Genomic DNA, 14302 nt, shown 5'->3' with positions numbered 1-14302 from the left:
AAACAAAAACCTCACCTCTTCAAATGGTTTGACGGTGACAATGTTGTAGGACGCTGGATCTCTCTCCACAAAACACGTCTCAGTCAAGGCCAAGATGCGCTTAACGGGCTCCTGAAAGATACCAAAGGCCCCACTTCAGACAATTTGAAGACATCCTGCCAACCGAGAAAGTGAGAACATCCTGACCGGGTGGCGTGGGGTTATTTTCTGCACCACAAACTCGGCCAGCGACGTGATGCTCTCGTCTGAGCTGTACTTCCCCAGCCTGTCCGTGAAGAAGCCCTCAAAGGTCAGGGACTCCTTCCTAAGCCGCAGTGTGATCCCGATGAAGTTCCCAGCATGCTCTATGGCACTGCGGATGATGTCATCTCGATGCTCGGAGGCAAACAGATGCTGCGAGTGAGGTAACGAGACATCTGCATGAATTTATTGTGCAAACAAATGAGCGTTCCGATGACTCCAAGCACACACCAGCCTGCTGAAGCCGCCGTAAAGAATGCAGAATCCTCCCTGGTAGTCGGAGGTTTCCACAAAGCCCTCCACATTGCGGTAGTCATAGGAACACAGCACCCGGTTGGTGTGAGGGTCGATTTGGTCAATCCCACCCGGCGTCACTTCCAAATTCACAGGCTTCCGCGTGTCACTCCAATGATGCTTGTAGCAGTTGTAACGCTGGGGAAGAGATAAGGCGTACGGCAAGAGTTTTGAGCATGGGCTAAGGAAAACACCAATACATTTTGTTGCAATTCCAAACTAAGGTGCGAACCAGTAGACACGCTAGAGGGGTAATTTTATGATTTGTTTCTACATGTAAAACACTTCCTTGTGGTTAACATAACATGTAATGGTGGTTATTTAGTAAAAATTGTGCATAGATTATGTTTAACAGATTCTGACCGTATTTTCAGGATGCACCGTTTAGTGGGCGGTCTTATTTACGTGCCTCCACTTTGACTGCGTCTTCTCCCCGTCAGCAATGTTGTAGTTTTAGCGCTTCGATAGCTATTCTACTGACAGATACAAGTTCGAAATATACCCTACTATGTATTAGAAACAGCAACAGCGGAGGATGCATGTGCATGTACGAGCCAGTCTGCCCTACAACAAGAGAAAAGAGAAAAAGAAGGAGCTCATTGACTACAGCGTCGGACTACAATGGCGGACTCACACAAAGCACTTTGGGTAAGTTCAACCCATATATGGAGATATCCGCTGACATCATAACTTGAAAAAACGCCACAAATTGGGCAAATTCCCAACGATTTGTTTTATAAGTATCTCTGCAATGCCTCCATGGTTTGATTTCAAATTTTCGGGACTTAGGCAGATCCCAAATACACAAAAACAGGTACCAATCTGTAAGAAAAGTTGGTTTCGCGTAATAGGTCCCCTTTAAGGATTGCCTGGCTTTACAGCTATTTTTATATTGGCCCTCAACATACTGTCAAAATACATTACTTCTATATTAATAACATATATTATTAGCTATTACACTAATCTTTTTTGTCATCTATAAAGATAAAGCCTGGATTAGGCTACAGCATTACAACACTATCGTACACCACGCCGGCTTGCTCCCACCCCTTCCACAGCCTCCTGCTTAATTAGCATGACGCGCACCCTAAAAAAGGCCATTTATAAAAGGGGGCAGCCAAACCATATAATGTGAAATAAACAAGGTAAATGAATAGGTATGCTTTTTCAAGAGTCATGTGTATTTTCTTAAAAAGTGCATGGCCCTGGTATGTTATTCAATTTGACTACCTGATTCGCCATAACTGTACAACAACATATCTTTGTACTTACCCTGCCAGTTATTTTTCCCTCTGAAAACTCTGTTCGAAATCTCTGCGAATGAAAGAAACCCTTAGAGAAGCTGGTGATCACAGACAAAGCTTACGTAAAGTGTTTATGGAAGTATTATTTTAGAACATTTTTTTGCAAATGCGTATCTCAATCTGTGCGTCTGTAATCCAATTCATGTGTCTGTGTACTAGTGTGTGTCTGTATCTTAATGTGTGTGCGTGTAATCAGAGCCGCGTGTGCGCCTTTTAGGTTGTCTGTCTTTATTTATGATTTGTCTGTGGTTAAAAAAATCTGTCTCTTCGTATTTTCTCGAATGGCTGTCTTTATACACGTGATTTTTTTGCTGTGTTTCTGCCATGAAAGAGTTGTGCGTGCGTAATCATATTAGTGTGTGCATAATCAGATGTGTGTAATCGTATTTGTAATGCAGTCTGTGTCTAAGAGTTGTATGCGCGTAAATTTTTTTAGCCTGGCTGTCTTTTTACATGTGACTTTTGCGACACTTCTGCCGTTTAAGAGTTGTCTGTCTGTGCGGCGACCCAAACTTTCAAAAAGAGTTGTCTGTCTGTAACTTCACCTTGCCTTTCCCTATACTCACCACTAGTTTATCGCCTTGCACCCACTCACGCTCGTGTTGAAGCAAAGAACAATGGACTTTCCAACACTTCATGTAAACAAAAGTTCCTGTTTTACCAGTAGTTGTCAGAAGTATTTTGTAGTCAAATAAGTTATAAGTAATTTTATGACATGTAGCAGCCAAAATTATCACATTTTCTCCCTCGGGGGCGGGGCTCACTTAGGGATATGGTGACTACATATGAGACCCACGGTCTTCCCCGTGGCTTCCTACTGATAGGACGTGCCCAAAACACCTCCCCAAGGGGGCACCCAGGGGTCCATATGCCCAAAACAAGTGGCTTCTCTCAATGCGGAGATGCAGCGGCTTTAACTCCTCCCGAATGACTGAGCATCTCACACATAGTCACCCTATCTCTAAAGGAGCCCCGCCCCCGACGGAGGAAATTTGATCGTTTCGGCCGCTATATGTCATGACATTACTGATAACTTATTTGCGTACCAAATACTTTTGACAACTAAGATACTGTTTAACATTAACTTTTATTGAATAAAGTGATGGAAAGCCCATTGTTCCTGGCTTCAACACCAACACGAGTGTGAGTTGGTGGGTGCAAGGCGCTGACAAGTGGTGAGTATAGGGAAAGGCAAGGTGAAGTTACGGACAGACAATTCTTACACGACAGAAGTGTCCCAAAAGTCACATGTAAAAAGACAGCCAATCAGGGTTCCTGCTTCACACAAATCTGATTACAGACACACACATCTCTTTACGCACATACAACTCTGAGACACAGATTGCATTAGAAATACACACATCTGAATACGCACACAGAAATATGATTGCGCACACAAAACTCTTTCACGGCAAAAACGTAGCAAAAAGTCACATTAAATCCAGGAAATATGGACACATTTTATTTTACCCACAGACAAACCAGAAAACGGATAGACAACTTAAAAAATGCACACGTGATTCTGATTATGCACGCATGCGCGTGAACGCCACACACACACACACACACATTGAGATACAGACACATACATTAGTACACAGACACGTAAATTGGGTTACAGACACACATTTGCAAATCATTTAGCTTCAATAATATTTCCTTTAGTGTTTAATTTGAAAGGCATTCATGTCCTCACCAGCGCTTCCGTGAGCAGCTCTGTCCGATGCTCTGTGGAGAACTTGAGCGTCTCCGACTTCTTGCCGGTGCCTTTTCGGAATGTGAGATTAAACTCTGTTCCCTGGCCTTTTCCAACCGGGCCGATTCCACAGATGTCTCCATAAGGCCACTAGCGATGCGGCACGTGACACAAAACAAAATCAAATTCATTAGCCAAAGGCAAGGCACGCTCCATGTTAACTGAATAACCATCATTTACCTGATTTGTTACTTCTAGCGTGGTAGGGTTGTATGTAGTGATGCAGTGGGTTCCCACAGAGAAGACACGCTTGTACCTAGAACACACAGAAAGATGTGCTGTCCTTTAAGTAACGCAACATTGGAAACATGCAATTGGGGAAAAAAATGTCAATCAGTTTGCAGTCAGTGAAGACTTTGGACAAAAAGACAGTGTCACTGTGGCGTTTGTGTATGTGGCATCAACACGGTTACAAGCATGTTTGAAGTGTGCACAGCTTGCTCTTTCACAAGCAACCTGCTAGCTCAAAATGCTGACTGGGCTTCTCTTTCTGTGTCTCTCGTGCACATCCTCATCAGGCCTGCACAACTTTGAAGAGGTCTGGTGAAGCATCCATTCAGGCAAGCTCTCGACTTAACGCCAACAGACAGGACACGCAGCGGCCCCGAGTAGAGCATGCAGACAAAGCACAATCCAGAGTCATGTCCCTCTCCCCTTCTCACAGTTAATGTCGCTCCATTTGAATGCCTCTTTAGAGTCTCTCCTTTTTGACCCTCTCCCTTGCTAAAACAATCCTATCCAACAACAATAATATGGGTGAGGTCATTTTTTAAAACTAAATGGATGTAAAGAGGGGTTAATATGCAAGCAGAGGGTATGTTTAAAAGCAGGTGCAGATGACAACGTGTTCGGAAACTTAAAGGCCTACTGAAACCCACTACTACCGACCACACAGTCTGATAGTTTATATATCAATGGTGAAATCTTAACATTGGAACACATGCCAATACGGCCGGGTTAGCTTCCTAAAGTGCAATTTTAAATTTTGCGTCGAAATATCCTGCTGAAAACGTTTCGGTATGATGACGCCTACGCGTGACGTCACGGATTGTAGAGGACATTTTGGGACAGCTTGGTGGCCAGCTATTAAGTCGTCTGTTTTCATAGCAAAATTCCACAATATTTTGGACATCTGTGTTAAAGAATCTTTTGCAATTTGTTCAATGAACAATGGAGACAGCAAAGAAGAAAGCTGTAGGTGAGAAGCGGTGTATTGAGGGCGGCTGCAGCAACACAAACACAGCCGGCGTTTCATTGTTTACATTCCCGAAAGATGACAGTCAAGCTTTACCATTGGCCTGTGGAGAACTGGGACAACAGAGACTCTTACCAGGAGGACTTTGAGTTGGATACGCAGACGCGGAACCGCGAGTACGTAGCTGCGGCTTCCAAACATTTGATCGCTTGCCCGTACGTGCGTGCCGCTATGTGCATGTCACGTACGTAACTTTGGGGACTTTGGGGAAATATATGTGCTGTATGAACTTTGGGGAGGTGAACGGTACTTTGGGCTGTGTGATTGAGTGTGTTGTGCAGGTGTTTGAGTTGTATTGGCGGGTTATATGGATGGGAGGGGGGATGTGTTTGTTAAGCGGGATTCATTTGTGGCATATTAAATATAAGCCTGGTTGTGTTGTGGCTAATAGAGTATATATATGTCTTGTGTTTATTTACTGTTTTAGTCATTCCCAGCTGAATATCAGGTCCCACCCGCCTCTCACAGCATCTTCCCTATCTGAATTGCTCCCACTGCCCTCTAGTCCTTCACTCTCACTTTCCTAATCCACAAATCTTTCATCCTCGCTCAAATTAATGGGGAAATTGTCGCTTTCTCGGTCCGAATCGCTCTCGCTGCTGGTGGCCATGATTGTAAACAATGTGCAGATGTGAGGAGCTCCACAACCGGTGACGTCACGCGCATATTGTCTGCTACTTCCGGTACAGGCAAGGCTTTTTTATCAGCGACCAAAAGTTGCGAACTTTATCGTCGATGTTCTCTACTAAATCCTTTCAGCAAAAATATGGCAATAGCGCGAAATGATCAAGTATGACACATTGAATGGACCTGCTATCCCCGTTTAAATAAGAAAATCGCATTTCAGTAGGCCTTTAAGCTAACCAGGTGAAATGGACTACAGCAGAGGTCTTTAACAGACCTCCAAGTGGGTCCACAGAGGTTCTGCAGCGGGGTCGTCAAATTTTTGGTTGATTTGACTTTTTTTTAAATATTACCCCTGCTATATTTCAACAGATTTTAATGTCTTTAAATATACGTTAACAATGATCCATTACATTGTAGTGTAGTTTAGAACTGACAGTGGCATGGCCGCCCAATTCACTGTAAAAACATGAACATTTATATTATTGGTATAGTATTCACGTTAGCATTTAAGATTAGTGCTCTAATTGCAACAAACAATTAGGACGTCAGTCATCAGCTAGCAATTAGCGCAGCGGTTGGCAACTCGCGACTAGTGCGCTAGTTGCCAGGTAGCAATTAGCATGCTAGTTATTATCTAGCAATTAGCGTGCCAGTTGCCAACTAATGATTAAGACGCCAGTTGCCAGCCAGGAATTAGCGGCTTTATACTGTATTATTTGAATATTTTAGTACATTATTGTGCAATAAAAATGTATCTTTAGGACCAGTTTAATTCAAAACACAATCACATTTTAGTTGGTTGTCCCTGTCCTTCTCTGGATCAGTTTAGGTAGGGGTGCCTTGCCTGGAAAATGTTAAAGACCAAAAATGATAATTACCTAAATCTGGTGCACCCATTGATTCTATGCGGATAATGCACAATGCCAACTGCCCATAAGGTAAATAAATGTACACGTAAAGATGCATTAAATGTTTCCCCAGCCTATAGTATTTCATAATAAAGGGCCTCACAGGGCCGAGGTATCCTGTTGTAAGACAAGAGAGTTGTGTGAGGGTCGATTTGGTCAAAACTTTCCCTTCCACTTCTGATGTTTCATAATACAACAAGTTGGGCAACTTCCTGTGCAGAAAAATACTTCTGCTCCTTCATTGAGTTTTAAACAAGGTGAAGCAAAACCTAAAGCTAAAAACAGCTCAAAATGGCCAAGCCATTCATTCTCTATTATGGTCACAGCATAAACATTCAGTAACTTTGAAATACAAAGACAATACTTTATCCGTCACCTTCTGGCATGCTCACAGCATCCCTGATACGGCGAACATCAGCCACCACAGGAGGGGTTAACAGGATGAATGAGAGTCTAACGACAGCTAAATGCTGTGCAGCCTTGCTTATGTTACAACTGTAATGGGACAAAGGCATTTAGAGAGCAAGTACTGGTAATATGATCTCACCGCCTCTCAGTCCGAGCAAGACCTCATCCGTTCTCTAAAAGGTGATGGTCGCCATAAAGCTTCACTGTGTCACATGTCATATTAAAGCAAAAAAAGAGAATCTGAACTGTATGATATAACTGTACACAGGAACGTAGCAGTCTTTTCTATACTTTCATTTGTTTGTGGTGGCCCACAAATAGATTTGACGCTATTGTTAGGTGGCAATTTGCATGGGAACCCCACTTCTGCACACAGGTCATACGCACCTAGTCTGCCAGAGAATAAGATAAGGTAGCAGAAGGGATTAGTTGTACCAATTTTGTCATTATATCAAGCAGGTACTCCGACCCCTTTAGTTATTAAAAGGGTAATATTGTAGTGAACAACTACACACTCGTTAAAAGTTAAAGACAGCAAGTGTGTCTTGCGTTATGCATTTACTCCGTAATCAAATACTGTACAGGCGGAAACAAAAAGCAGAGTATTTGCCATTGGAGAAAAGATTCAGACATGTCGGGAACCTCCACAAGCCTGGGAAGTGTGCATTACCACCACTGTGAAAGACAAGGTTTGGAGGTACAGAAGTTTGGAGAGCTACTCTACAAATGTGCAACCCAGCCTTAGACTGGCAAGAGTCAGGACTAGTGATAGTCCTAAGAAAACAGAGCCTGGACTCTTGACGGATGGTAACACTTTCAGCTTCCTGGTGAAATATGCAAACCAGTGCAGTGTTTCCCACGGATTGCCAAAATATTAGTAGTGGTGGGGGCGTGGCTAGGTGTGATGTTGATGTGGCCAGGGCTGCGTCAATATGACATCATAATTTGCATAATCAGCGATGATGCACATATTTTCTTTAAAGATGCTAAATTAATGTTATACTAAACTTTTCTTTTTGATCGGTGTTATTAGTCATTAGTATTAACATATATATTTTTTTATATTGTAGCTTTTTTTTCTCTATTTTTCAATTGTTGCTGCTACTTTTATTACTATTGTACAGGTGTAGCACAGGCTGCACTTTGTACACCTGGTTTATTTACATATTATTAGTCTGCCCTCCCTGAATATTGAAATTTAATTGCCAAATACGTAAACAGTCTTTTACATTAGAGATAAAAAATAATAACTTGATAAACATTGATAGTCTCCACAATGCAGTTACTGTAAAACTAAGCACAGAAAGGACAGAACATTAATATACTCTGCATATAACGTGCACATACAGGTCGGAGTCATACGGTTCAATACCGTTTGTTATAAACTGAAAAAAAGCAATACAATCATATAGAACGAAGGTTGACACTAATGCTGCTAACCCAGTGGTTCTTAACCTGGGTTCGATCGAACCCTAAGGGTTCGGTGAGTCGGCCTCAGGGGTTCGGCGGAGCCTCCGCCACGAAGATAAAAACACATCCGACTTATCGTGTAAATAAAAACTTCTCCCTATCGGCGTATTATGGATACCCCCAAACAATGTTCCCTCTAATTTTCCATCTGATTTGCAGTTTGGTTGATTGATCGATTGAAACTTTTACCAGCAGATTGCAAAGGAAGAGAATACAGTATATGAAACAGTACAGTTTACACAGTACAGTACATATTCCGTACAATTGACCACTAAATGGTAACACCCGAATAAGTTTTTCAACTTGTTTAAGTCGGGGTCCACGTTAATCAGTTCATGGTAATGTGTAATTTGTTGTGAGTTCATGCATGTGTTGGTTTTGTTCTTTGAACAAGGTGATGTTCATGCACAGTTCATTGTGTGCACCAGTAAAAAAACATGACTTTTTCTTGAATTAAAAAAAAAAAAAACTTTTTATTGTTCACTAAAGAAGGGTTCGGTGAATGCGCATATGAAACTGGTGGGGTTCGGTACCTCCAACAAGGTTAAGAACCACTGTGCTAACCTAATGGACAATGGACAGGCTAAAGGAAACTCGCAGAGCAAACTTGTACAACCAACGTTTATCGAACGGAACAAAATTGACATAAAATAGTATGTGTATTTCTACTTACAGGCATATATTCACCACACTCTGTAGAAACAAATACTGGCCGCTATCTTTGTACTACTCTTAACTTAACTCAATGAGTGTCCTGCAGCACAAACGCCACTATGTGTGCGTGCTGACTAACTATGGAAGCCTGTTGCTCAAACTTTTCATTTTAAAACAAAAATATTAATGTCCTTTGGAAAATATAACAAATATATAGTCGATGTTTTGTGGAACATGATTCTGGGAGATGGAAGCCGACCGGCACAAGTAGAGAATATATAGGAAACTTTAGTGGTGACCAAAGCTGTTGTTTTTTTATGGGTTTGTGGCACAAACAGTAAAAATGGCCAGATAGAGCAAAAAGGCATAAAATAACGAACAAATCTGGAATTCTAACAACACAAAGATATTTTTCAAGGGGTTCTATGATGATTTTAATGTACATAACACACTTCCTTGTGTTCTGTATCAGTGTTTCGTAACCATAAGGCTGGGGCCCATTGTTGGGTTGTAAGCACCCTTTAAAGGGCCGACCAAAAATATTTGTTTCTCAGTTGCAGTCCGTATGGTATGGTTCTCAGTTGTAATACACTTCCACACCACTTATGGCAGTAATGACAATATCAAACAAACAGAAGAAGTCTGAAGCTAAGTCTTGAGAAGTTTCTTAAGCTGTTAAAAATTATGACTTAAGTTGTGAAGCTTTATTTTAATTTTTTTTTTTTTTTAATTTGAACTTTAACATTTTATTGACAGTTTATTTAAGAAATATATATTATTATTATTTATTATACATTTTATTAGAATTCATTTATTTTAACATTACATAATTGTATGTAAATTTAGCTTTCATCAGTTTTTAGGAGTTCCTTCTTTTGCAGTATATTTGATTAGTATTTTTTTTTGCAATCAGCCTGACCTAAGCCTTTATATTAATCTTTGTGATTAACACATGGTTACATATCATTTGACAAAGTTGTAAACTGTACGTCGGGTAGATATAATTATTAATCAAGAGTAAGATTACTAATTTAGTGTTAATATTTGAGTGGACCCCAGACCCTTCTATAGTGGAAAAGTTTGGTCCTGAGGTTAAAAAGGTTAAAAAATAAATAAAAATAAATAAATTTAAAAAAAAGCCCTCCAACAACTTGCAAACCATCACCACAAACAGATTAGAGACAAACTACCTCTCAGATAAGCACACGCAGATTCATACAAAGCTTCATGGTGAAGGTAAATAACAACCGTGTACTGCAATAATAAAGGAGTATGTGAATGTTCTATGAGGTTCCTTTTATAACAGAGCACTTCCACAAAAATGAAGTCCATATAATGGAGGAACTGAGTCAGTTTTTTCTGAAGCGGGATGACAGAGACTAGTCGCTGTTGTTATCCGACAAAAAAGATGAGACAGCAGAGACGGAGCCTCACAAACCCTAAAATCCATACGGTATGAAGGCGAAAAAAAGCAGTCGGTCTTACTTTCCCCTCCAAGAGTGCTTGGTGGTGTAGAAGCAGGCCAGGTCTTGATTGTCTTTCAGGATGTTCATCTTTTCACAAGACCTGAGCAGCACAGAAGTTGGAAAGTTGAAATTAGACAAGAAATATTCCATTTTTTGTTTTATAACATCAACAGAACCGAGAAGGAAAGTCTAAAGTCTTCCACAATGGTTACACGGTTGGCAGCCCGCCGCCGCACACACTTCGCAGAGTCGTTCAACATACTACAGCACAATGGCAAAGACTCCCCTTAGCCAACAGAACTAATATCCAACATTATTCTCTTGTCTGATCATATAAGTAGTTTGTTTATAGACATGGTTCTAAATCAGTCGAGACAATCAGAATGGATGTTCACAGTCAGGGTTCATCTCTTCCTTGTAGATGGCATCTGCAAAGCTGAAATTTGTGGTGCAGTTTAAAGCCACATTTTGAGCTGCTACGGACTGGAAAAGACAAAAGAATGAGCTGATAATGATGTCATGGAAAAAAATCATTAAAGGACTGTAAAGGCGCTGTAAGGGGGTAATAACTGCATTTCTTTCCTGACTGCGAGACGGCTGCACTGGGATAGGAGTGAGGGTGGGGGGTAACAGTTTGTGTCAGCACTCTGGAAAAACTCTGACTCTGGCTTTCTTTCCTCTGCAATTCGAAAAAAAGGCCAAATCATGGAATGCCTGAAAACACACAGTCAATGTCAAGTACATAAGCACCAGTTAAAGCAAATTATTAAGGTTGCAACACAATACATGTGCTAAGAGCCTTAGAGCCTAGTCTTGCATTGTCTTTAACAATCACAGATGGCACTTTTAATCCAATGCAAGGAAGTGATGCAATGCATGATAAAATACATCCTTTTGAACATTGGCACTGTTCTATTCTGACGTGTAAAAGGAAGAGGCCATGGCAGATTCCAGGATTGAGTCATGTGACAAACCCCTGCGCTTCCTGTCTGGATGCAGATCAATAACGAGATAGTAATAGACTATCCTTGACAGGGATTAGAAGAAGAAGCAATGCCCAGACAAAAAGTACACAATATTTAAAAATGACTCAACGATCCCGACAGGACGAACAACTTCCCAAGTTATTTTATTAATTGTTGAAGTCATGGAAATATTCTCCTTCGTGTTTCATAACATGGTACTAACACAAACACCACAATGTGAACAGGCCATTTCAAATCCAAATGTTGGTCCATTGTGTATATGTTCTCCATTATATTCAATGAATGGCTCGCCCGTGGAAATAGCATTAACATAAGGCAGGGTGCAAGGTTCAAACTGTCATGTGACATGAAGAGGAGCGTATGATTGTCTTCATTCAACAACAACAACAAACATAATTAATGGAAATAGAGTTCACAGGAAGCTATTACGAACTCTGGTAATGTATGAAACGTTTGTCAATTTAACGAAGGTCTGGAGAAAGTGCCAGGCAGTTTGTTGGAGTGGAATTGCACAATCCCCAGATTGCGTTGAATAAAAATAATGTATGACAAGCGTTACCTGGCTTATCAGCACTTTTTAACAAGACTCCACTGAGGGGCCTGCACGGTTGATTACCAGGCTAATGACAATTAAAGGCTCCACATCGCCATCACTGCAGTTTTATTGAAACAAGACAACTTGAATGGATGGTTATTATTTCATATATTACGACGAGAAGACTGGAGCTGGAGCTAGCGTGTTACGCTAGCCAGAAGATTAGCGGCTAACGTAGCGCATCAATGTGGTTCTGCATAGCAGATAGCTAGCCGCGTTAGCAGCAGCCTTCAATCAGGCAAACATGCGAGAAGATGGCTTTCAAAGGCAAAAAAGACGGGTTACCTGCAGAAATCACGAGCGGATATAAATTACAGCCTTCCCTCGGCCCCCCGCCCTCCTCGGTGCCCTGTCGTTGCTTGGCGTAGCCGCTCCAGAGCCGACGGTGCTCAGTTACGCCGTATCCCCCCCACAACTGCGCTCAGGACGCTGCCATATTCCAAATAGCACAAGTGGGCAATTGCGCATGCGCGAGGTCTGCCCTGTCATGCGGCGGTCAGCTGATTGGTCTGTCAGAACTCGGAGGGTAGCGATAACCGGTCCTAGATAAGCGCCAAGTACGTTTCGGGCTCTTTTTGAATTGTCATATACAGTCAAAACAGATCACAGAACAGTTTAAGTTTAATGAAGTCAAAGCTACCCTTTTCAGTTTCTTGCATACTCAGAACATACTCAGAACATATTAACTCTCTATTGAGTCATTCATTTCATTGACAATTTTCGATGTTTTACATAAAAAAAGCAGAAAAAAGATACCTTAAACTCATGAAGGACTTGTGTGCCCTCTAGCGACACACAATAAAAGTCATTCTAAAGTATCAAAGATTAAAACAGGAAGACAGACGTTCACACAAGCTGCAAAAAGTCAGTGTGTAATAGGCTGACCATATTCTGAAATCCCAAAAAGAGGACACATGTATGCGTGCCAAGGAGGGCAGCACGCCAAGGCCGGGACTAGGTGAAAATTTGCCAATGATACTCGAACTTGCTTTATAAATAATATACTTATTTAAATAAAGCATTCTTTCTCCTCTGTTGACAGCAGTGTTGGCGCTAGGAATTTTCAAAATGGGGTCCCACAGTAAATTTTTGGGGTCCCACTTTTTTGTAAGCGTTTTGAAAAAAAATTATAAACATATGCATTGTCCTGTTATATCTCACATTCTATATTGTGTTTTGGAAAAAGGTTGTCATAAACGTTACTTAATTCATTAAAAAATAAAAAAAATAAAAATAAAACAAATGTGTATACATATGTAAATGTATTCAGTTATAAACATTCATTCACTTTCTTCTTTCCTTCATGGATCTGAACTTTACCACTGCTGGTAGTTTTTTCTATGTTTTTATTTAATAAGTTGTAGGTGTATTTATTTCAGTATAAAAGTGTAAAAAGTGTTTTGCTACGGTCATGAAATGATGATAATGGTGTGCCAGGGCATAGGCCTACATACATTTTATATTTAACGCTTAAATCTCTGGAGTCTACATCAACTTCAAATCTATTCCTCATTTCAAAATGTTGTAGTTTTTTTATGTTGTTTTTTTGTTTGTTTGTTTTCCGCCCTTTTTTATTACACAAAACTATGTTTTTAATGGCAAACACACAAAATATGCAAAATCTTCCACCAAAAATATTTTTCAAAGTGGAATATTTGATGTGAAGTAATCGAAACCTTGGACAGGTCAATAATTCATAATAACATTGATTTTGATTCAATATTATGTTTTGAGCAATGACAGTTTGTAAGAAAAAAACAGCTTTGTTTTATTAGTCAACATTGCAACTATTTCTAAATTACATTTCACCTTTAAGCTTTTTTATTTCACTTTTGTTATATTTTTGTTTATTTTACTAGTATTTTTAGAATGTGCCGTGGGCCTTTGAAACACTTGGGCACACTTTTGACACCCCTGCTATAGATAATAAAAAATGTAATCTGATAAATCTATTGATAAAAAGCAGAGCCTGGCAACGCATGCGCGTTTATCATAACTTTCTCGCTCTCTCTGTCTCTGCCCCTCCCTCACGAATGCTGCTGCGTGCGCACACCTTCACAATTTGTTTTGTTTTTAACCCCTTCTCAACCCTGAACGTACATTGAAAATACACGCAACCCTAACTCAAAATTTGAGGCATTTAAGAAACTCCGCCCGGACAGCCCCGCAAAAGAGGACATGTGGTCAGTCTAGTGTGTAACTACAACTATCCATCCATCCATTTTCTACCGCTTGTCCCTTTCGGGGTCGCGGGGGAGCGCTGGAGCCTATCTCAGCTGCATTCGGGCGGAAGGAGGGGTACACGCTGGACAAGTCGCCACCTAACAGCCTTGAATATA

The 14302-nt window shown here is 40.8% G+C and overlaps 1 protein-coding gene across 3 annotated transcripts in view; it reads right to left on the bottom strand.

Annotated features, from left to right (window-relative positions):
- Positions 1–12388, bottom strand: part of LOC133609565 (dnaJ homolog subfamily C member 13-like) — a 33949-nt gene extending 21561 nt beyond the window's left edge. For all 3 annotated transcript variants that reach the window (XM_061965261.1, XM_061965259.1, XM_061965260.1), the window contains exons 1-8: positions 12249–12388; positions 10402–10482; positions 3775–3850; positions 3535–3684; positions 1807–1848; positions 472–672; positions 187–393; positions 16–111 (exon numbers count right to left, since the gene is read on the bottom strand). In XM_061965261.1, the coding sequence (XP_061821245.1) occupies positions 16–111; positions 187–393; positions 472–672; positions 1807–1848; positions 3535–3684; positions 3775–3850; positions 10402–10469 (840 nt within the window). In that variant the 5' untranslated portion in view covers positions 10470–10482; positions 12249–12388. The remainder of the gene's footprint in view (positions 1–15; positions 112–186; positions 394–471; positions 673–1806; positions 1849–3534; positions 3685–3774; positions 3851–10401; positions 10483–12248) is intronic.
- Between the last annotated feature and the right edge of the window lie 1914 nt (positions 12389–14302).

The sequence above is a fragment of the Nerophis lumbriciformis genome, linkage group LG07 (assembly GCF_033978685.3).
Source record: "Nerophis lumbriciformis linkage group LG07, RoL_Nlum_v2.1, whole genome shotgun sequence".
Taxonomy (NCBI): Eukaryota; Metazoa; Chordata; class Actinopteri; order Syngnathiformes; family Syngnathidae; genus Nerophis; species Nerophis lumbriciformis.
Note: the sequence above shows the minus strand (reverse complement) of the source record. Positions and strands in the feature narration are given on the sequence as shown.